Genomic DNA, 23,686 nt, shown 5'->3' on the forward strand with positions numbered 1-23,686 from the left:
TAATGAATTTACACATATTCAAAAGACATATGCCTACTAATATTTTTTTCCTTCCAAAAAAATGTTGATGCTATTTGTGCATGACAACGCTGTATAAAAACCAAATCAGATGCTATGACCAGCTGGTTCCTTTTGCTCATATTTCTCAATATTATATCTCAATATTTCTCATTCTTTAGAAGAAGAAGAAATGTTATTTGTATAGCGTCTTTCCGTAGCTCAAGGTCGCTTTAATGCTTAGCATACCATCTTAGCATACCACTAGCCTGTTAGCTTGCTAGCTTATTAAATCTAATATCTTTTTGTTAACAACATCCCAATAATAAAATGTGAAATAAAACAACTTTTTCATATATTAAATATATTATAATTATTATATTTTAAATAAAATACAATATCTTAAGCAGTTATTTTAGTAATTTTTATATACTATAAGAGTATTAAATAATATTTTGAATTTTGGCTTTTATTTTTTACATTTTCTGTGTTCATTTTTGTTTATAGTAATTATAATTTTGTAAAAGTAATTTTGTAATTTAGGTCACATTTCAGTTAGTTTTAACATTTTTTATTATAACTTAAAATGTAAAATATTTGTTTTTCATCAAAAAAAAAAAAAAAAATACTGCGAAAATTACCTGAGGGGACATTGGTTTTAATATGACTGTAACATTCTTGTGTCGTTTGTCCATTATTTGTCTGCATTATATTTTTTTGTTTGATTTAAAAATGTGTACATGTTGAGTAAATTTACTAATCAAATAAATATCTTGGCCTTTTTTTCTGTTTTTTACAGTGTACACTACACAGTACACTATTAAAAAAAATGTAATTCTTTTATGCATGTTTACAAGTGCCTATTTTTGATAAGATGTCGAGATTTCTCTGTGCATTGCAGTTTCTTTAAGGATACATGATTGCAGTAAGCACCAGATGGCTGGCAGGGATGTGCGCAACATGGTCACAGAGGCATTAGCAGGCATCTCGCTCCAGCCCTGACTGTGATAGCCTGCTGAATAAGAAGGTAGGCATGGAACCCACTCTTTGAGCAAATCAATAGCAAAGTCCAACAAAACATAATGGAGCTTGATGATAATCAGGGAGCATGTTTGGATGGGGACTCTAATTGGCTGACTCTCATCAAGGTGAGTCACTTTCGTTCCAAGAACAGACGGAAGATGGAACGAGCAGACGGCATGTTTGGATTCAGTTGTGCAGCTCTAATGTGTGGAGACGTGGCTAAACCAAAGCAGCATGTCTTGAGACTTCAAGCAATTAAGAGATCCAGGCAAGCGGAAACGCAGCGGTCAGGAGAGTGATGGACACTTTGCTCAGGCACTCATCTCATTTTAATCCCACAACACCTCTGCTCTAACAGCCATGCTCTGTTAATGAAATAAGCTGGCTTCAATGGCATAAAGCAAACTAAATATGTATTGTTTTAGGACAGAGGTTGGGCAAAATAATGTGAACACCAATATTTCCTTATTAAGGTATTTCACCACCATTTGGATTTAATACAGCTTCCTATCTACTTGGAATAGATACATACAACTTGTGAAAAGTCTCCAGTAAAATGTCATCTATCAGAACATCTTCCATTTGCTTCAGAGATGTTGGAGGAGGGTTTCTCACTCTTCTTTCCAAAACTGACCACAGTGGTTTGATAATATCCCAGATAGCACACATACGTGTGCAAGATGTCTGTTAAAGATCGCTAGGTCTGGAAAGCATCTGCTGTGTACAGACATCTGTAAGATGTCAGTTTTACATACATTCTAAATCTTAAACATCTTAAAGACATCTAATAAACCACTGATCTGAAAAGTCCTATTGACATATTGCAGATAAGCAAACACTCTAAAACTCAATTCCTGGAGGGCCACATCTTTGCCGAGTTTAGCTCCAAATCACACCTGCTTGGAAGTTTCTAGTAATCCTGAAGAGCTTGATTAGCTGGATCAGGTGTGTTTGATTAGGGTTGGAGATAAACTGTGCAGAGCTGTGGCCCTCCAGGAATTGAGTTTGAGACCAATGCTCTAAAAAAATATGTCAAATAGACGTCTCCGCGATGTACATGAGCTATCAGAGATTCAAGTCAGATTTGTTTGGCCATGGCAGATGTTGAAGTTCATCTTGATGCTTCAACTCTCCAGGTTTTATGATCATAACTCCATCTTTCTTGCATTTCTGTGACCCTTTGCAGGGAGTTTGATTGACAGGCGATCTGACCAATCACAACAAACACTGGACAAACAAACCAGACAGAAGAATAGATTAACGTCGATGGACTTGTTGTGTAGTGGTGGTGAAAAGTGGTGACATCTTTCCACGTTTGAAACAAGATACCTTCTGATGTTCATTCATGTTTATTTTGTGGTATTTCGAGGCGCTACAGTGATCTGCTTTAAAGAACCAAAAAAAAGGTATGTACTGTTTGAATTACTTTGAAAGCTGAGACTTTGTTTCATACCAGTAGTAACTTGCTCCGTCTTGTCTGTTGAAGTGTTGTTAGTTTCCTCTTTGCTACGTGATGTATATTTCACTGCGTGAGAACATGACTTGTGGTGTGAGAGCGGCTAGGGGTTTGTTGTCTGACGAAGCAACAGTAACGAAGGGGGCGGGTCTTTCCTAAAAGAAACCGTGTATACAGTCATAATCGTAAAGACTGTTGTTCTTATAACACCAAACAGCTGGGCTGTTAAGATTACAGATGCTCCTGCTAAATGGGCTTCCATGATTTGCGTTTTTTGGAGGTCTGTCAAGTCAACCCATTTCACAGACCACTTGTACTAAACACTGCTGAATACAATTTATACTGCACTAAAATACAAACCAGAAAGTATAGACAATGAAAATATAAATAAAAGCTAATCGCAGCAGTTTATTTCACTGTAGCCTACACAAAGCCCCATGTTTGCATTATCTGTATATTATGTTACAGTTCAACTGGTAGCACACAGCAAAGAGGTTCAATTCCCATTAAGCACATGCTGATGAAATGTACAAACCAATCTTCTATGTCTGTGTATGTAAAGGGTGACTAATGGACATCTGGATTATTGTTTTGTTCCCTCATAAATGTGAGAGAGCAGCTAGCAGAAAGGCGACTTGTGCTGTTAACATGGGCTCGATGGAGCAAGACAGGTCAGGAGTTATGACTTTGGTCTGTTCAATCATAAGAGTGCTGAATGGAAATGGCCGATGTCAGAGGCCAGTAGCTCCATTAACCTGTCCTTGCAGCATGTTGGGGCTGAATTGCATAGTGGTGCTGCCACAACAGCTGCTGCAGGTGCTCACCTGTCAGGTTGAAGCACCTCTGAGCTGCTAATTAATAATTAATCATGTAGCTCATTATTCAAAATGACTTACTGTACATGAATCGCAACCCTGCAAGCTTTGGGTTACTAGGCCAGATCACCACACTGCTTTAACAGAAAGTGAGAAAGAATGGGTGGTTTTAATGATGCAATAGAGAAATTAAAAACGGTTTATTTTTTTTATAGTGCGTAATTCTCTATATTGTTCCTTTAAATTACTGTTAACATGACATGGTTAGAGATTTATGTGCAACCCCTTTAGACATGACTAAATTATAGCACAGCATCCTATAAGTGATGCTACATTGTTCTGTAAAAAAAATCATAAGTTGAGAAAACTTTAAAGTTTAAGGCAACCAACTTCATCAGATTTTTTTAGTTTTCTCAACTTTTTTTCTCTGTGGTGAAAATATATTAGAAGCTCCATTTTGCTCCAAACCGTATTGGCTTAGTGAGGTAATTTAACATCATATGGCCTGCTCCTGCTTTCATTAAAGTGAATACTCTGGACGCAAAAGGACCCTTTATCACTGACCAATTATGGCCACCCACCCATTCTTTAATGTCACATCCAAAAAAAAAAAGGTAAACACTGCTCGGTCATAAATGACTGAAAAAGTCAGTAGGAGCAGAAAGCTACATTTTTCAAAAATGTGCATTTTCAGGCTACCAAAAAATAAATGCCCAGAATGCATAAAAGCTTTTCTGTTTTTAGTTAAAGTTGTGTGAAATCTTCATGCAAATTCCTAGAGCACAACAGTGGGGTTTCGGAAATAAAAACACTATTCATTTTAGGAAAATCAACCTGTTGTGAGCTCCGAGGTTGTTAATCGATTGTTTATTTTCTTGTACGCAACAGTTCACATTAATTCACATTTTAAATCATGTTTTTTTTTTAAATCAAATAAAAAAAAGTTAAATCCTAAAATGAGGTCCTTTTTTTTTTTTTTTAGCAAAATCATTTTTCTTTTATTCTTTGATGTCAGTGTGAAATATGACAGGTTTTGTGAAATCATTCTAGTTTAGGTTCCTCTTATACGGAAGAGATCCGATCAGTGACATCTGGTTGCAGATGATATCAATCATTTCAAAGCATCTGTTATTTCACAGCGCAGAGCCCCTCTTTTCCTCAGAGGCGATATTCCGTGCGTAAAGGAGCTGTTTATGGTTCTGAGACCCTCTCAAACTGTCTGGTTTGTTCATCTTGTAAGCATGCAAACAGTCTCTCTCAGTCTCCCCGTGGAGCCCAAACACCAAAACAATTTCAGCTTTGTTCACAAACATCATGAAAGAATGATGTTTATCTGATGTGCCCCACTGTGTTCCTCATAGAGATCATTGGTTATATAGTGACAATGACAGCAGGGCATAGATGCATTGAGTCTACATGCAAAACAATTTCTGGATTAAGTAGCCCAATCTAAGATTTCACCTGACTGATTAACTCATACTTTTTCTAGTCCAATAAATACATTATAAAATAGACACAAAGAATCTATTGAACTGCATTCTGCAGGGGTGTCAATTAGGCTGTATATACAGTATTCTTTAATTTATTTAAAATAATACATTTTTGTGGGCCACAAAGTCAAGGTGGCACCATCTTGAAACTGAAACAAAGTGTTTCAATAAAGGCTGAAACTACTGTGGGGAAAAAGATTTTGTAACACTTGCAGTAAAGTTACATTTCTTAACATTAGTTAACGCCATTGTGAACTAACAATGGAAAATGCTTCTAAAGCTTTTATTTATTGACATAAACATGATCATTTTCTGTATAGATGTTTGAAATGATTGTGAAAAGCACATTGCAAATAAATGTGAATTAAACCGAACTAACAATGAATAGTATTTTTACATTCATTAACTTGTATTCATGACAGATACTAATACTGTAACAAATGTATTGCTTGTTGTTAATGTAAGTTAATGCATTAACTCTTAGGATATAATATTTATATACATTATATAACCTTATTATATAGTTGTGTTTTAAACTATTAATAATAAAAAAAATAATAATAATAATTTTAAAAAGGAAATTTTCACAGAGAATACCCAGTAGACCATCACAACAACACTGTAACCTTAACATTTGACCATTTACTTGTTTTAAAATGTTTGACTATTTTTATTTTTCTTCCCAGGTAACGTATAAAACAAACATGAATCCAAAGTTTACGTTTCCAAGACAATGACAATGGATTTTTAATTACCTTTTTCGTCACCTTTCAGACTCCAAGTGAGACTAGGAGAAGATTACCCTTCATACCAGGTGTGTTATGGAAGTTACAGTCTAGTTCTGGTGAGGTGAAGACCCATTACTCTGCAGTCCCAGACTCTGTGCTGACAGCACCACAAATTGATTCCACAAGGTTTGCAGAACCAGCCACAAAAGCATCTGTCTCGCTCCTTGCCACCGCTCTTCCCTGATGGGCCGCAGATTCGGCCCCTACCTTCAGCATACGGTGCTCTCCTGGCATGATGCCCGCTGGCCACTCAGGGGAGGACAGCGGTGGTCATCTGTCAGTGCCAGTCTGTCAGCAGATAGCGGGCGATGGATGGAGCCTTGTGCTCGTCAATAAAACCCATTTTGAAATGATTGCAGAGACCAGGCCCTCCCACTGAAGTGCAGCGGGGTCTGGCCTTCACCCTCCATCTCCAAGCATGGCCTTGTTGGACTCAGAGGGGTAGATTGAGATAAGTTTATGCTGAGGAATAGTAGGTTTATGTATTGTTTACGACGGGAAGATGACATCATTCACTCTGAGCTTGGAAAAACATCTCAGTACACACACAGTTCACCCAAAAATTAATGCTGTCATCATTTACTCACCCTAATGCCATTCCAAACACAAATGCAAAACTTTTTAAGAAAACTTCTTAGAAATGTACTTGAATTGGTCACTCAACCAAATGGGAAATGGAGCTTTCAAACTTCAAAAAGGATGCAAAGCATCATAAAAATGGTTCATACTACTTCTGGAGCAGCATTATAGCTCTGTATTGAGCAAAAGTGAACTGAAAATCTTGACATTCCTGGGCACTAAAAAAAAATCAATGTTTAATTAGTGAATGAAACATTCTTTTGAGTCAGATCTTTTCAAAAAAATAGTTTGATCCAGTTCTCAACTCAATGATTTTGACAGTGGCACTAGAGGTGAATATTTTCACTGAATTACTGTTTAAAGTGTATTCTTTCTTGCAAAAAGACTAGGAATGTAGCACATGAGTTGAAAGGACTATGTTTAAGACACTTTTCTTATGAATGTGTGCAATATTTGAAACTTCAGATCTTGGGTTCATTGTAACTGCATGGATGAGAAGCCTATAGTGTACAGTAATTAAAATACTTTTTGTGTTCCAGAGAAGAAAGTAAGTCAGGTTTGAAACGACATGAGGCTGAATAGATAATGACAGAATTTTCGTTTTTGGGTGAACTATTCCTTTGACTGAATGGAGCAACAGCAATACCGTTAAAACTAGAATTATTGATCATCAAAAAAAAAAAAAAAAAGGTTTCCTATTGACTCTCACTCTTTTAAAACTCTAGACTGTCTTTGAAAATGAGAGAGACTTGCAGTGAATAAACTCTCCACGCTCACTGGGTAAATCTTGTATAGCGATGCCAACTTCAATATTTATGCCATCAGGTCTTGAGTGAAAAGGGCAAACAGTGTATCATGTCAAAGACCAACATTCATTTTTCTCTTCGAGGAGGGATTGTGTGAAGGGAAAACGGTGTGTGTGTGTGTGTGTGTTTGAGTGTGTTGTCAGCATTTAGGTCCAATTTCCCTCAGCCTGCCAAACAAATTGCTCCACATACAAATGCGAGTGTATGATAGCCAACCTGACATTGGATTGAAAAACATGACAATTTGAAAACGCTTACCTTTCACTCTGCGGGAGACAGCGGGGTGACCTAGATTGATGTAGTGTGGGAGTAGTTGAGAAAGGACGAAACAGCTCAAGTTAGACCGACCGGTTGGCATCAAGATTTATTATCTTTTACAATGTACAATATACAAAAATATAGAGTACCAAAAATTCACAGTGTCTAAAAGGCAGTGATTACAGTCTACATCGCATATCTAACCACCAGGTCAGTTGCATAGAAGGGCACCAAGCCTTGCAGGGATGGAGCGCCTCATTGCGTCATCCGGCTTTATGCGTGTTCAATAGCAGAGATACTCCTTTCAAAATCTGACTTACACAGAGCAGCCGCACTTGACCAACATATATTATCTGGGCAGGCACACGGGAGCCAATGTGGGGATTTTAGTTTGACCTTTAACTTTGAAAATGAGCTTAGAGTTTTGCCTTTTCTTGGATTTCCTTCCATGCGTACAGTGGAGTCCAAAAGCCTTTGAAAAACATTTCAAATCTGGGATTTACTTCAGGTAAAATTGGAAAATCATGTTTTCTGATTTTTAACAGAAGTAAAAATATAGAAAAAAAAAATCTATTTTTCAATGTTTATCTGTTTCTGTTTACTTTGTATGTGAGCATATCTTTAACATAATTTGCAGTAAAAATGTAATTAATAAAAATACAAAATAGGACATTTTCAGTAACGATCTCAGATTTTTGGACTCCTGTGTAGATTTTTTTTCAATGAAAAGGCTCAGTATGCAAGCATCTTGAAGATAAAAAAAACAAAAAAAATCCCCATTACATAATTTGAACAGGATCCAACAGCATTAAAACAATTAAAGACTGTATTTGAGTACAATATTGAAGCAACTTAATTCATGTTAATTTTGTGAACCTTGTCATGTGAATGGCAAAAATCAATTCATATGAATTATGAACAGATGAATAAAAGTACAAACACTCTAATAGCTTTGTAGTCAATCTCTGGACACTGACAGGCTCCATCCCCACACAATCCCTACGGTTGGTATATTTACACAGCTGCTGCACATTATTTTACAACTATAAGGCGTTTAAAAAAAACAATGTTAGCTTTACAATATACATGTACATTATACTAACCTTTGCGTGGCATTACTTTTTTTCGCGGTGGGACATCACTTATTTACAACCCATGTACTCATGCTTAGCTGAAAGCATGGCTGGCTTAGCATTCATTAAACGAGCATGATAAAATATCTTAGTTTAGTTTTCAATGCCCTTTAGGAACCAAGCAATACCATAAATACTATATCCCGATGAGAGTTGCCGTTCCCGAATCGCTTTTATCGATAACTGTTGAGTTGCATCTGGAATGTGGGCGTGATGCCGCTGGGAAGCATGTCAACACATGAGCAAAATAAAATCTGAGTTAGGCACATAGTGCTGCACAAAGATTCATTTTTTAGATGTTGTTCGATGTGACAAAGACAATGATCCATTGATCATTTCTGTGTAAGTTGACTCTCTAGGCAATTTCATGAATATATGATGCTCATATAACGGTGTACGCCTTCGCTCGTATCTCTGATGAATGTGATGGTGGTTAGGAATATACCATCTGGAAACAATAATAAAAAATAGTATATGAAATGTTCAGTATAGCTCCATCAACTCATATCTTAAATAAACTCTATTGTCCATCTATCCTACAACTGCTGAATAATTCCCTCTTTAAAATATAACAAGTATAAAACAAGTGCCAAGCTATCAGTATTTCCTACATTTTTCCATAATAAAATATAGTCCGTCTCAGTTTGAACCCAGTCATATTTAATATGACCACCGGGACTTACAGTAAGAGAGTAGAACATGTTTGCTTCAGATCTAAGCATATTCCTTGTTGGTGCAATATTCCTCGATTCCCATGCATTCGCAAGAAAGAAAGGCGTTTCGACTTTTCAGGGAAATAATGCAGGCATTCTTCTGGCCTTTTAACGTGCTAAAAAATCTATATTTCGGTTCTCATAAGAGTCCGTTCTTAATAGCATCCTATTTTAAGCTGTTCTTTTTTCTGCAGCTTGGTTCCGAACTTGTATCTGAAGAGTTCACCCAGGAGATGCATTGATCCTGCAACCCATCCTCTTTTGTCAGAGATTTGCCCCTCAAAGGTCAGAAGTCAGTGGGACGACCTTACTTTGCATCCAAACGTAACAATTCCGCCATTCTAACCAAACCTAAAAATGTCACCATTGATTGCTCTCTTTTGTCTGGGGTCGGCCTATTCTTCTTCTGTAGTTTCAAAAAGAACTGCCACAGTGCGGCAGATTGCATTTCCTGTAATGGATATTGTTGGAGTGATACGGGATGCCAGAGCAATTATGTCTTCCCACCTTGAGCTTCAGCAAAACCTCTTTCCATTAACGGGAGTTCTGCAGCGATCAATCGAGACATCAGTTTATCAAAGTCAGTGTAGCTACACAACCTTTAAAAAGTGCTGTTTGAATCACTGGACTTTTCCCCCGTCGGACACCGTAAGCCGTGACTTAGGTGACGCGGTCCCTGGAGGAGAGATCTTAGGGGAAAAATTGGCTGGAATGTTGGAATAAGCACCTTATCGGGTGCAGAGTGTGTGGGTGGGGAAAGTGGAGGCTTTTAGGAGATGGCGATAAAGCTACGGACGGGTCACGTGTCTCAGCTGTGGTTATAGGTTCTGCAAGGAGATGGCGAGGAGTCCGGTCGGTAGTCATATTTGCCCAGCGCTGTGGGGTAGTATGTGGTGCTGTACACGTTCGTCTGCTGAAGCGGTGAAGGGAAGTAGTTGGTCCTCTCATCCGGCAGCAAATTGTTCTTATTCAGAGTCTGTGGAGAAAAACAAATAAAGGAGTGTTAGATTAGCTGAGAGGCAAACAACTATCCATCAGTCTCTGAGATGAAACACCACTGATCTCACAGTCTGCAAACCTCTTGTGACCTTGAGAACTAAAAAGAACAGAATATGAGAATGCTGAAAGCACACGGCAAGATCTCACACCTTCAGGAAACACTTCAGCTTAACACATATAAACTCTTATCCAGCTAGTTCCTTGAAGGTACAGGGTGTAATATCTGCACCACTAGCATGTTTGAGCAGCTCTACACCACTAGTATGTTTAAGCAAATATTGGGTGTTATATCTACACCACTAGCATGTTTGAGCAAATATTGTCTCGACTCTCGACCAACAGCATTGAGTTTGTAGATCTCAGAGTCTTTTAATGAAGGAGAGACCACAGCCACATCTAAGGACCAGAACATCATAGACCTTCGAACGGGGTTTTCTGACTTGAACAACATAGCGACTGCAAAACCACTCAGAATACTCTAGTAACCACACAACAACATGCTTAAAACAACTGAAGAACGACATAATGTGCTAAAAATCACCCAGAATACTGTAAAAAACTACACAGCAACATGTTAAAACAACTTAAAACTCCCCAGCAACTGCATCGCAACATTTAAAAAAACCCACACAGAACACTTTAGCAACCACACAGCAACATCTCAATAACCATTTAGGGCACCCTAGCCACCACATAGCAACATGCTAATACCACTGAAAAATATCCTATCACCCAGAACACACTAGAAACTGTATGGCAAAATGATGAAACAACATAGAACTCCCCAGCAACTGGATGGAAACATGTAAAAAAAAAAAACACACCCAGAACACCTTAGCAACTTCACAGCAGTGTGTTAAAAACAACCCATAATATACCAGCAGCTGCATTGCAATGCTAAAAACCATGCAGAACAACCTAGCCATCACAAAGCAACATGCTAATTGCTAAACCCTGGCAACCTTACAACAGTACATTATATTAAAAATATATTATTATTATTGTGGTTAAACCACAAATTAACCACAGCTTTGCTACACTATAACCATAGTTTAAAGGGATAGTTCACCCAAAAATGAAAATTAGCCAAATATTTACTCACTCCCAAGGCATCCTAGGCATGTCTGACATTCTTCTTTCAGATGAACACATTCGGAGTTATATTCGACATTGTCCTGTCTGTTCCGATCTGTATAATTGCAGTAAATGGTGCCCCTGTTTCTGAATCCAAAAAAAAAGTATCCATCCATCATAAAACTACTCCACACGGCTCCCGGGGTGTAAATAAAGGCATTCTGAAGCGAAACAATCCGTTAGTTTAACAAAAATGTTGATTCTTAAAACTTTATAAAATGTCCAGCTTCTGGTCGCTCAAGCAGGCATGTTCACAACAAGGTGGTCGAGCGTATGAGGTAGGTGAAATTGATTTCCTCATTTCCAATGTGATATGTGATGAGAAAAGGAAGAAAAGCGAGTTTGGCAAAAGACCGTTTCAAACCCTTGTCGACCACATCATATGAACCATGTTCATTATTCTCCAACCTTCACCACTGCAGACGCTGTCTGAAAACATTAAACGAGATGAAAAGAACCGGACATGGGTGTGTGAATATTCTCTGCATTTTAATTTGGAGAAACTTTTTCTCATAATTTAACAAGTTTAGTCTCAACATTTTAAATATAATTATTTCTCAAAACTCAAAACTTAACATCTTTAAACTCAATTACCTCAAAACTCAAAATGTTTTTTCTCTGTTCTCAACATTTTTAGACTTTTTTTTTTTTAATTTAATGACTTTAAACTTCAGATGGTTTTATTTTTTATTATTGCTTGGCCCTAATCCTCTCCTGTAGGTTATAAATAGTAATTGATCAGCAAAAAAAAAAAAAAACGGATTACTACACTTTTACTATAATAAAACCATGTTTAATTGTCCACGGTGGTCAGAATACCACAGTAACCACAAAGCAACAAAAACATTCTGACCACCCTAGCAACCTTATAGCAACATGTTAAAAACACGCAGAACACCCTAGCAAAATGCAAACATTTTCTAATTTCTGTTAAAACCACTTAGAACTCCACAGCAACATTTTAAACACCTTTCAGAGAACCCTGGCAACTGTACAGCAACCCTATCACCACAATAGGATGAACGCAAGAAATCAGGTAATTATTGCGATTCTGTTTGGTGGGACTAGAGGAGCAGAAATGACACACTGCACCTTTAAATATGTAAGGCACTTCTGAATGGAGTCCACACCCAAAAAGCTGGATAATTTAAAAGTGTGAACTCGGGGGGTCATGGATGAAAGTAACGTGTGTGTATGAAATGTAGCGCTCTCAAGAAATATCATTTGTCTAGCTCTAAAAAAGCTGTAGCTCAGTTACTGGGGGATTGAAGCTATGAAACATACAAGATTGATTTGAGTCTCACCGTAGCCGAGAACTGCTGTGCAACAATAATAGTTTTCAATACCTGGCAAACAATAGCTGTACAAAGAGGCTGAGATCTCCATTTTCAGTCTGAACATGACAGATGAAATTGTGTTTTTATCCAAAAGTCAGTGAGTGACGAGCAAAGGGAATGTTTGCTGCTATTACGATACCAAATTACATCTTCCTGACTGTGGTATCTTTAGCAGGCTTTCGACAAACGCTTCCCTGTGCGAAATCGGAATATTCATCCTGATTTACGATGTGGCTCTCAATGTAGCGGATGCTTATTCAAACACCCATCAATCAGAGAGCCTCCGTTTCACACGTTTAATATCACACAGCCATCTGCGCCATCGGCGTGCCCTGGGAATACGTGGACAGAGGCCCGAGTGACGGCCTTTTGCAATGGCCACTTCTTTCTTGATCCACACATATTGGCCAAGTCTCATAATGAGTTTCGAGTGAGTAGTGGTCATGCAGAAGATCGATGGAAAAAGTGGCAAAAGGCTCGCGCAGGTGTCACAGCAAGGACACGAGGTGGAGGGAGAGTGAGCCGAGCCAAACTAATTGGATGAGCTCGACGATCAGTCACAACCAGCTGTGGGAGTCCACTGAGCGGCTGCTGCTTAAACAGCCTAATGGAGCCCATTAATAAAGACGGAGTGTGTGCCAGGAACCGCGTGCAGCCAGAAGAGGCGGCTAAACAAGTGGCCGTGGGGAGACTGAAACCAGCGGTAATCTCCAAACTCTCTACAGTGATGCTCATTTCAGACAAAACAAACGAGCGTGCTCTACGATAGAGTTCGGTTACTTGGCTGCTCGCAACTTTTCCTGATAGCTCATCTGTGGGGAAATGTAAAAGTAAAATGTCATTTTCTGATGTTGAAATACATCCTAATATGCAGAGAGTACATAAAAGGCATTTGTGGGCGCATTCCCATGAAAACAGGAAAAGCTGTGTCTCTGTGGTGCTATCGAAACATTGATCTGTTTGATTGAGCAACCTGATGAGCCTAACATCTGCGAAAGAGATTTGAATATGGTAAAATGTGTAAAATGGATATGTTAAACACACTTTCAAGCAGCTGAGAAGATTCTGAAAGTTGCCAAAATACATAAATACAAACAGGATCTGCAATCTGCCAAAGTCCACTGAGCTTTATGTGGAATTCTAAGGCTGCAGATTCCAAGTCGGCATATATTAGAAACTCATCTTCAGGCTCACACAAAATCTGAACAGATCTCTGCAGAATTACAATGGCCGCTATTTCCAAGAGGTCTAAAAATCCTTGCCCTTTGGGTGTTCATTAAAATATATTTCTAAATATGATTATGCATTCAGTATCAATGAGAGTGCAGTATTATTGTAGCACATTTAAGCATGTTTTTTTTTCAGGATTCTTTGATGAATAAAAAGTTTAAGAGAACAGCATTTATTTGAAAAATAAATCTTTTGTGACATTATAATGGCTGCAAAGTGCATTTGGGATACACCAGGTCAATACTGACAAAAAAGAGTCTTTATCCCTTTATCTTAATTTTAGCAACTACATTGCAAACTACTATAATTCATTGTATTTCTGAATTTTGCACACTATTGTAAGGGAAACAGGTCAATTTAGCTCAAAGGGAATCATTTAAGATTTTAAAGGGAATTTGAACAGAATCACTGTTTCACGGCTGATCACTGAAACGTCCAGCGATTCACTGAACGAGCCGTATAACATCAAATCTGCGCTGGATATTAATATCCAAAGTATAGTAAAAACACTATTAATTAGCACAGTAACAAGATCGGCAGTTTAAGACATTAACTTGTAAGCACAAAACATAAGATACTTCTCTTTTCAATATGAATAAGGCTTTATTAGATAAATCTAAGACATATAAACTAATCTAACACATAAGCACACACACTCACACATTCACACAAGTTGCAGGAGGATAGAAAGTTAGGAAAGGATGAGTTTAAGAGAATGAAAATGTGAAATCCCAAGTTTAGCAATACGTGAAATTGCATAGACATGAACAACCATTTAATCACTTAATTAACCCTCGCATTGAGTTCATCAATTAGGTTAAAATTATATTAGATAACACCAGTACAGATCAGAGTCTGGAGGTACGTTACTTGTGATGCCTGTGTAACGGGGTTCCCTTTGTTGTCGCTGAAAAATGGGTTTCCCGAGGTTGCTGATTGGCTGGAAGTTCAGTAGTCGTTGAAGTGACGTCCTGGGAAGACCGTGGTTGGGCATAGGCTGAAGATGCAGAGTTGTGGGCTGGCTGAAGTTTCAGACGGGCACGCGAGGTCAGACTTGGAGACACGGTGTTACAAAACTTAACTCAGAACATGAAACTCTCAACGGAAAAGAAACTAAAGTAAAAGAACAGAAGTAAAGTTTGACGAGACTAGGTGGTGTTTCTTCTCATCGTGGCTAAGCAGCAGCAGGCATGCAGGCCGAAGCACGCTGGAACGGCGCTCGAAGAACGCTAAAAGTGATGACAAAGCATGACTAAAAACTAAAGCTAAAAAGCAAAGGCTAAAAGCAAAATTTGATGGTGTCCTGAGTATTTAAACTGGCCTTTTGGCCACACCTCAAATGTTGTCTTGACCAATTAGATATTGTCTTTTCTCTGTGTGTTGCATTGTTTGTCCCACCCATTCATAAATCATATGTTATCTTATCAAGCACGTGGTCTGAATTTTCCCACTCTTGCAGGGTATAATTTGGACATGATTCTGATGGTCAGAAACGTTTCAAGCAAGAAGATTCGAACACACACATGCTAAACATGAATATGATCCCTTAAGCTATTGAAGAGTTATTTAAAAAAGACATACACAATAAGTGATTAGAAACATTAAAGTCAAATGTGTGGGTTACATAAATGATATGGAGTTAAGCAATGGACTGATATCCATTTAGAAGTCTTTTTTGAATTCATTTTGGTGCATATATGCATTGGAAGGCATTCTCTGTGCCATTCTGTGGAGTACCAGAGAGGTTAACAGGTCTCCTTAGGAATTGACTGGTTTCCTTCGAGGTGGGGGAAGTCAATCCAAAGAGCTTGTGATCATGATTACTATCGTGGGTTTACATGTGATGGTAACGCTGTGCATCTCTTTGATTACTTGCCCCAAATTTGACAAGCTCTTCTTCGAATTGAAATTGTCAATAATTGTTCTAATGGTGTTAATGTTGAAAGCTGTTCTGTGAAAGAGCTGGTTGGTTATCTAGCTTCAAACTGTGGTGCTAGGAGTTGATTTACAGCATCCTGTTGCCTTTAGGAATTCGGAATTCGGCTTCTCTTGTTTCAACCATGCTCACGATCGAATCTTTAATTTGTCTGGTTCAGTCCTCATACGCTACACTATGAAATAGGGATGCACCGAAATTTCAGCTGCTGAAAATTATCCGCCGAAAATTACATTTTTGGTTTTTGACCGAAAGAGAAAAAGGGCTGAAAATATATGGCGTGCTGCACCGACCAGCAGTGTTAAACGGTTTCGCAGGTTAAGTCACTAAACACTACACTCAATATTCTGTTCTATGAATTTGCATTCCATTGAGTTGCTAACAGCCCATGCAAACTATCCACTAAAAAGTTTTATTTTCATAAAAGTGTGGTTATTTTATTGGTTTGTATTTTTTAAATTCAGTATCATTAAAATGATTAGTTAAGAGTAAAATTAAAAAAAAGTCTTACAAAATTATTTAATATTATTTAATAAAAACAATGAACTATTATTAAAAAGCATTTTCAGATTCAGCTTTCGGTCAAGTGCATCCAGAAATTTCGGTTTCAATTTCAGTACAAAATATTTTTTTTCTGTGCATCCCTAAATAAATGTGTGCATGATTTTAGAACTTCTACATGACTTTGCACCTCATCACAATTTCTGAAATGAAAACATCACCCAACTAAATTAAACAAAAATCCCACTCATTCAAGAGAGTCTTCTTCATGATCAACAACAACATGCTAAACCCTTTCCACTGCATAAAAAAGCATTATGAGAATAATTTTCTTATGAATATGGTGTCAACACTGACCTTAAACTCCATGGGTGTGTATTTCTCATTCTTTGGTGTCGTGTTGCCCTTGTAGTTGAGGTGGTTGGGAGTGGTGGGATGGATGACGGCAGACTCCTGCGAGGGCTTGTGGAACCGCTGACAGTACACATACACCAGGAAGGACAGCAGTCCGGCACCCAGGAAGCATGACACACCTGTAGCTATCAGGTGAAGCAGAGTGAACCCTGGGAAAACAAGAGAAGGCAATATTACTGTAACCATTTGTCTGCAAATAATTGTAATATGTTGGCATTTTTATCCAGACCTTTAACTAAATATGCTTTTTCAAATAATGAGACAATATAGTCATCCTTGTCAGTGGATTTGGAGCGATACGGCACCATTGTATCCCTCATCATTAACGCTACATGTCCGTAGCCATCAACCAGCGGTAGGCAGGTGCTTCAAAGCGTCTGGCTGAATGATGCAGTACCGAGGGACAGTGCTGTGATTAGCCGGTTGATGGGACGGACCGGGCATCCTGCCGGTCTGACCGGTAATGAGTGTGAAATGTGATTGAGGAGAGCGAACACCATACCCCGCCATGAACTGCTCTAATTGGAGAGCGATCACTCAGGAGAGCACCACTGCTGGAGCATGATGGGAAATATGTGTTGCCACCTGGAGAAACCCCAAATTGGCATTGCAGTGCCAACTCTGAGGGCATCCATTGCCCGATGTGGCCTGGATCCGCAACCTAAAAAGCACTGCTGTGCCCCCTCATGTATTTTTCATCTGGTGCATGCACTGGAAAGGGAGCACCTCTGCATGGGAGAGCCACAAGAGCCGTGGAACACGACACATGGAAAACTGAAGATCAGCAGTGTGAATTATGAAGTTCACTCACTTAAACCTGCTTAGCAATTCCATTTCTGCCTGAGTTCGGGATGAAAAGTAGCTGACATGAAACATGACACACAAGCAGCACATTGCTACATGTCTTTGAGCATTCACGAGAGCGTGCATGCATAAGCCCATACTAGCATGTTGTGGACACCATACAAACATATCGGTCAAAGCACTTACCCCCACACTGCTGGTCCTTCTCATAGCTAGATGCCGGGAGAATGGCTGTGTAGAGAAAGAGATGTATAGTTAGTGGCTGTTCACACAGGATGAGCTCGTGCAAGGGTCTTGAACTGATGCCAAACATCTCTCACATTGACAAGGCATCTTAAAAACACAACGATTGTGGTTCGAGATGCATCAGAACAGTCATAGACATCCATCTAGAGCAGTAGCTGTCAAGTAGTTTTGTTTCAAAATTGAAATTCATGTAGCTCAACCAGTAGAGCATGTCGGCTGCAATGCCGGTGTCATGGGTTTGCTTTCCTGGGACCGCATGAACGTATACCCAGAATGCAATGCAAGTCTCTTTGGATACAATGGTCAAAATTGTCCCTAGTAAAAAAATTTATTTAAAATACATTTATTTCATACTAAGTATAGTACAATTATACTTTATTTGGCATACTACTTGTGCACAATGCACATGTATTAATATTAAGTATAAAATGTGTTTTAAAGTCACTTTTGATGAGGACTGTATGATCTTTGAATAATATCGGTCTTTAAATGGAAAATATACCTTAAGTGTACCTGAAGTATACTTGCAATAGTTCCACTTTAGCACACTCAAATATACTAAGTATATCTTTAATTGGACTTCAGCACTACTTCTGCACAGTTAAAGTGCATTAAGTACAAAATCAGTTGTTCCAATTTAGCAGACTTTTAAGTATACCAGTTTAGTATACTAAAAGTACAGGGTATTTTATTAAGTACATAAATATGAGAAGTAGCCTTCCAAATACATCTAAGTATATTTATTTTTCACTAGGGGTCGAACTGTCAGATGGTTATAAATGTAAATTTTACTGTAGACATGAACTGCTGACTAAAAATAATAAATTTTTTATATAATACATAAGTAAAGAAAAATGGTCAAATATTGAAAATTGTCAATTTTCCATGAAATGCATAGACCCAACAATATGCAAAAATTATTCATATCTTTATAAAATGGATGTTCAGCCTTGATGTCAACATCAAAAGACATGAAGCATCCTTTTAAAAGCTAATAAGCTTATTTTGCTATTGTAACTATGCATGGTTAGTCACATTTTATTTTATTAATGCATTAAGTGAACCTTGTTTGTCTGTTCTGTTGCAACAATTTTGGGTGGCGACCAACAATCTAACCATAAACCAACAATTTAAAAATGAAGCAGGCTGCTGCAAGAAAAAGTCCTGTGAGCAGGTCATTACACTCTCTCTTGTTTTGCCTCCCTTTGCTGAATTACAGCCAAAATGTCAATCATTCCCCATCTTATCCCACTCCACTTTCTCCTTTCAAAAGCAACCTTCCTGGAAGTGGAGCGATTCAAAGAGCTGTAGATCTGAGTGGTGAAGAAGTCTCCTGTTTTATACCTTTTATATCTTGATTAAATTATTATGCTTCCATCACGCATTACGTTATTCAAATAGTTGCAAGCTATTTTGCCAAATAAAACTTTAAACGCTCATTTAGAGTAAATATTCCATTTTGGTTGAAGTAATGAGCTGCACTTCGATGGAAATGCCATTTTTTCACTGCTGCGATAGAGTCTGAGGTTCTCTATTACCACCCAGAGTCATGCTTTTCAAGCTCTATCTGAAATCTCCACAAAGAGCAGAGATGGGAATAGGGGTGGGGGGTGTTTTGATTGAGATGCACAATTCTCCTTGATCTCCTCACCGTCTAAGACACCTCAGGATTTGGAACCCGTTTCCCAAAATTGGAGAGAAATTGGATGTGATGCTGCCTTGTGGCATAACATTAATATTAATTAGAGTGCCTGATTCACTTGGTATTCCGCTCTGATAACTCGTGTTCTTGCAGGCCGGGTGCTTTCAGTTCTTCAGAACACTTCCACTCCACCAGCCAGAGTAATGAATAAGCGCAAGTAAACATATTACATCTAATCTATTAAAAACAACAGCCAGTTTGACAGGGTTTAAAAGTGTATGTTTATTTAATAAGAGTAACACTGCAATTGGGAAAAGCTTTGCTTCATAAAGGGATAGTCGGACGCCTTGTAAATATGTGTGTGTGTGTGTTTATATACAGCTCTCTCTCACCTGGGATCTCATTGCAGTCTCGGTGCTGGGAGCTGTTTCCCACACATGGTGTGGATTGAGCCCCGCACACACGACTGCGCAGCTGCAGGCCCGAGTCATCGCACTCAGACCACACTGACCAGGCCATCCACCCACCTGCACAAAGACACGGGCATAAACACAGGATTTAAAGAAACAGTTCAAAATGAACATTCTTGTCATCATTTACTCACACTCATGTCATTCCAAATCTGTGTGACTTTCATCTGTCAAGCACCAAAATTGTATGTATATATATATATATATATATATATATATATATATATATATATATATATATATATATATATATATATATATATATATATATATATATATATTGTACTGTATGCATAAATGTTCAATAAAGTGTTCCAAATGACTTGCACTATATTCTAAGTCAAGATTATCAAAAAAATAATAATAATAAATTGAATGGAAAATTAAAAAAAGATAAATAGGGCTGCACAGTTAATCAAAATTAAAGAGCAACTGCGATATAGCTTTGAGTAATTATCAAATCAAAGGTTATCGTTTTAAATAATTATATAATATGATATAATAATATAATTAGTAAATGCTGCTTCTCACAAACCCAATCATTGCATGTGATGCAAGTTAAATGTACATGTGGGAATGCAGTGTGTGCTAAGTTCTCATGTACATTTGCATAATTTCCAAAATGTTTGTGGACAGAATTGTACAGCATTTCACCAGTATTCCACTAAATTAAAGGATTAATTTTCAGTTAAGAATTTTAAAAGTTTGGTTTGCATATGTTTTTTGACCATTAACCATCATCAGAGAACCATAATTATGCAAATGTATTGTTAAATTATTTAAATATTAACTTAAATCTATTAACTTAAGTCCCCATTTATAGTTATTGCACAGAAAAGAGAAATCAGTAAACTACTTAAATTTGTTGGTGCTAAAAAGAATGAAAATAATAGGTTTGGAACAACTTAACAGTGAGTAAATGATGAGAACATTTTTCAGGTGAACTCTCCCTTTAAATGGAGCGTTCCAATTTTGGCTGTCCTCACAGTTCAGAGGCAATCTAACCAGAGCGCTGCCGACTCAACGGCCCACCCACACGCATGAAACAAACACCACCAGAGTCACACGAGGAGGCAAAAATAATCACAGTCTGAGGCAACACTTTCACAGCAAGTGTACCAAGAACTTTACTTAGAAGAAACTTTGATTTAAAATGTATTTGTTTGCTGGGAAAATCCAATCTGTAAATAGACACATTGCTTTCATGTTTCAGCTTTTAAGATGTGTGTCTAGACCAAACACAGTCTTATAACTCTCCCAGAGCCTAACAAATTTGTCATTTATGAAGGGGGCCAACAGGGGCCAAATGTTTGAATCAAGGATCCAAAAGACTTTAAGATCAGTAGCAACTAGTCCCAGTCAATATCATAGTATTTCAGGAAAAGCAGATCCACATTTAACAATGAAAGGCAGCCTCGATAACTGCTACATCAATCTTCATTTATTTTCCTTAAGCAAACAATATGTCATGAAATTTTTTTAAAGCAGAATCCTACAGTAATGGAACCTTATAAGTGACCAATATGGGATGTTTTACATTCTGAGTTTACGCTTAGTATCTTTAAAGGGACTATATTTTTTTATCCATAATTAATCACATGATCTTTCATCAAAAGTATGGATTTGAGGTGATAATCAGGGAGTCAAAGGTAATACAAAGGTAGCATAGCATTTGTTAAAACTACAGGGCTTAACATGATCCAGTCTTCATAAATATTTCAGTTTTGTCTTAAAGAGACAGCTGGACATTTTGAAAAAATTTACATTTTTAAAGTGATGGCAGCAGAGCTATTCGCTGCCACAGTCTGCTTGCAGACAGCACACTTCTATATGCATGCAGCTCACATATGGCACCATCTGTAGCCTGGAGGACCCCAGAAGCCCCTCTCAAAATCTGAAGAATGTGTTACTGGTGATTGAAAGGTCTGAAATCATTCCTTCAATGCAATGATAATCAGTTGGCCATAAACTATCCCATTAAAAACACCAGCATATTTTGTGCTGTGGATGCTGGTGTGCTCACACGGCTTCTTAAAGGTATAGTTCACCTGAAAAATATAAATTCGGTCATCATTTATGAACCCACTATCATGGACTTTCTGCAGAACACAAAAAAATATATTTCATTCTATAGAGACAAATGCTGAGACATTTCAAAATATCTTCTTTTTTGGAGTTCCATACAGTTATACATGTTTAGCATGACATGAGGGAGAAAATGATGCCAGAATTGTCATTTGTTGAGTGAATTATCCATTTAAATAGCTCAACCAGCACAATTTCCTCAGTTGACCATCCTCATCAGTTAAGTTTTGCTGGTGAATACAATTTCAATGCTGATCAACCATGCTAATCTAAGCTGAACTTTTCAGCAGGGTTGAAACTTTTAGAGGAAGCTTATAAGTTTCAATACAAAGTCACAGTTACATTTTTTATTTTAAGCAAAAAAAAAAAAAAAAAAAAAAAAAAAAAAAAAAAAAAATTAAAAGCAATTGTTATTTTTTTCCTACAATTCTTTTTTTCTTGCAATTCTGAGTTTATATCTTACAATTCAAGTTTTCTGAGAAAATTCTGAGAAAATAATAGCAAGATATAAACAAAAAATTGTTAGAATTATATAGATATAAACTCAGAATTAAGAGAAAAAAAACTAATAATAGTGAGATAAAAAGTCGTAATTACCTTTTAATTAAACAAACAAAAAAAATTAACAGGAAAACGTAATTAAAAAGAATTCTGAGAAAACTGTATATATTTTAGATAGATATAAAGATATAAACTCTCAGTTGTGAGAAAAAAGTAAGAATTTTGAGACATAGACTTGCAATTGTGAAAAAATTGTAAGCTCCAATTTTTTTTTTTTAAATAAAACAAACAAAAAAACAATTACCTTTTATCTTTTTATTTCATGGTAGAAATAAGCCTACATAAAACTGTGTTTTTAAATGGTGATAATAATGGGTGTTGATGGACAGATGACACATTGAAAACCAAATGTATCTTGTGCTTACAGACAGAGGTAGAGCTCAATTTGGAGAGCCTTGATTTTTTTGTAGCACATTTCACTTAAACCATTTTTTTAAACCATTTGTGGTTCTGGATTGAAACTGATCTTACCATCACAGGTGTGTGTGTTGCAAAGAGCCTCCTCTGTGTGCAACCCGATGCAGATGTCCCCTCCATTGGCAGGGGCAGGGCTAGTGCATGTGCGCGTTCGTTGATAGTGCCCACCTCCACAAGGCACCGAACACTGTGACCATGATGACCAGCAAGACCAGGCGCCGTTAACTGCACAGACCAAACATGTACAAACAAATACAACATACAAAGACAAACACAAAACAATCAGGCAAGGAGGGGGACACAATCATCCAAGCATCAGATAAGCGGATGCAAATGCAGCGCAGACAAGAAAGACGGAACGGAGGATGCAGACACAACGTACTGAACACAAACATAAAAAAGCATCAATCCAACAGGCAAACACAAAACAATCGAAAAAAAAAAACTCCCACAAGGTGGACAAGGCAAGCAGACATCTGTTATGGGATGTGATGGTGATCCGGACATTCAAAGTTCAGGGCAGAATGGAGTTTCAAACTGCATTATTTGACCAACAAAGCTCCTCACCAAACACTTGAGACTTCTTGTTATAATGAACACCAGCTGTTCACCTCCATTTCATTGTTTATCCTGTTGGAAAATCTAGATTAAGGTGGTGACTGATATCTAGTTGGCCCAAGATGATCACCATTGACCAGCTTGATCAACTGAAGCTGGTATAACCAACTTGTTTGCAGATGATCTAGCAGCTAGAAACCAGCTAGCATGTTCCGAATCACAGGTACCACCATAAACTATATTTTCCAGCACTAACCAGGATAGAGCACTGCTGTTGTGCAGTTTCCTCTCACT

General features: G+C 37.7%; 1 protein-coding gene and 1 long non-coding RNA gene across 3 annotated transcripts in view; one reads left to right on the forward strand and one right to left on the reverse strand.

Moving 5' to 3' along the window:
• Window positions 1-2,026: 2,026 nt before the first annotated feature.
• On the forward strand, window positions 2,027-7,160 carry LOC122138511. The gene is made up of 3 exons (XR_006155638.1): window positions 2,027-2,073; window positions 2,207-2,426; window positions 5,556-7,160. It is a non-coding gene; the product is annotated as an uncharacterized LOC122138511 (long non-coding RNA).
• Window positions 7,161-7,292: 132 nt separating this feature from the next.
• Window positions 7,293-23,686, reverse strand: part of LOC109059512 (semaphorin-5B-like) — a 131,149-nt gene continuing 114,755 nt past the window's right edge. Inside the window, exons 19-23 of one of the 2 annotated variants that reach the window (XM_042731643.1) lie at window positions 22,889-23,059; window positions 19,694-19,828; window positions 17,600-17,644; window positions 16,553-16,758; window positions 7,293-10,034 (exon numbers count right to left, since the gene is read on the reverse strand). In XM_042731643.1, the coding sequence (XP_042587577.1) occupies window positions 9,867-10,034; window positions 16,553-16,758; window positions 17,600-17,644; window positions 19,694-19,828; window positions 22,889-23,059 (725 nt within the window). In that variant the 3' untranslated portion in view covers window positions 7,293-9,866. The remainder of the gene's footprint in view (window positions 10,035-16,552; window positions 16,759-17,599; window positions 17,645-19,693; window positions 19,829-22,888; window positions 23,060-23,686) is intronic. The other variant, XM_042731645.1, reaches the window with a different exon arrangement.

Source organism: Cyprinus carpio, chromosome B9 (assembly GCF_018340385.1).
Source record: "Cyprinus carpio isolate SPL01 chromosome B9, ASM1834038v1, whole genome shotgun sequence".
NCBI classification, from domain to species: domain Eukaryota; kingdom Metazoa; phylum Chordata; class Actinopteri; order Cypriniformes; family Cyprinidae; genus Cyprinus; species Cyprinus carpio.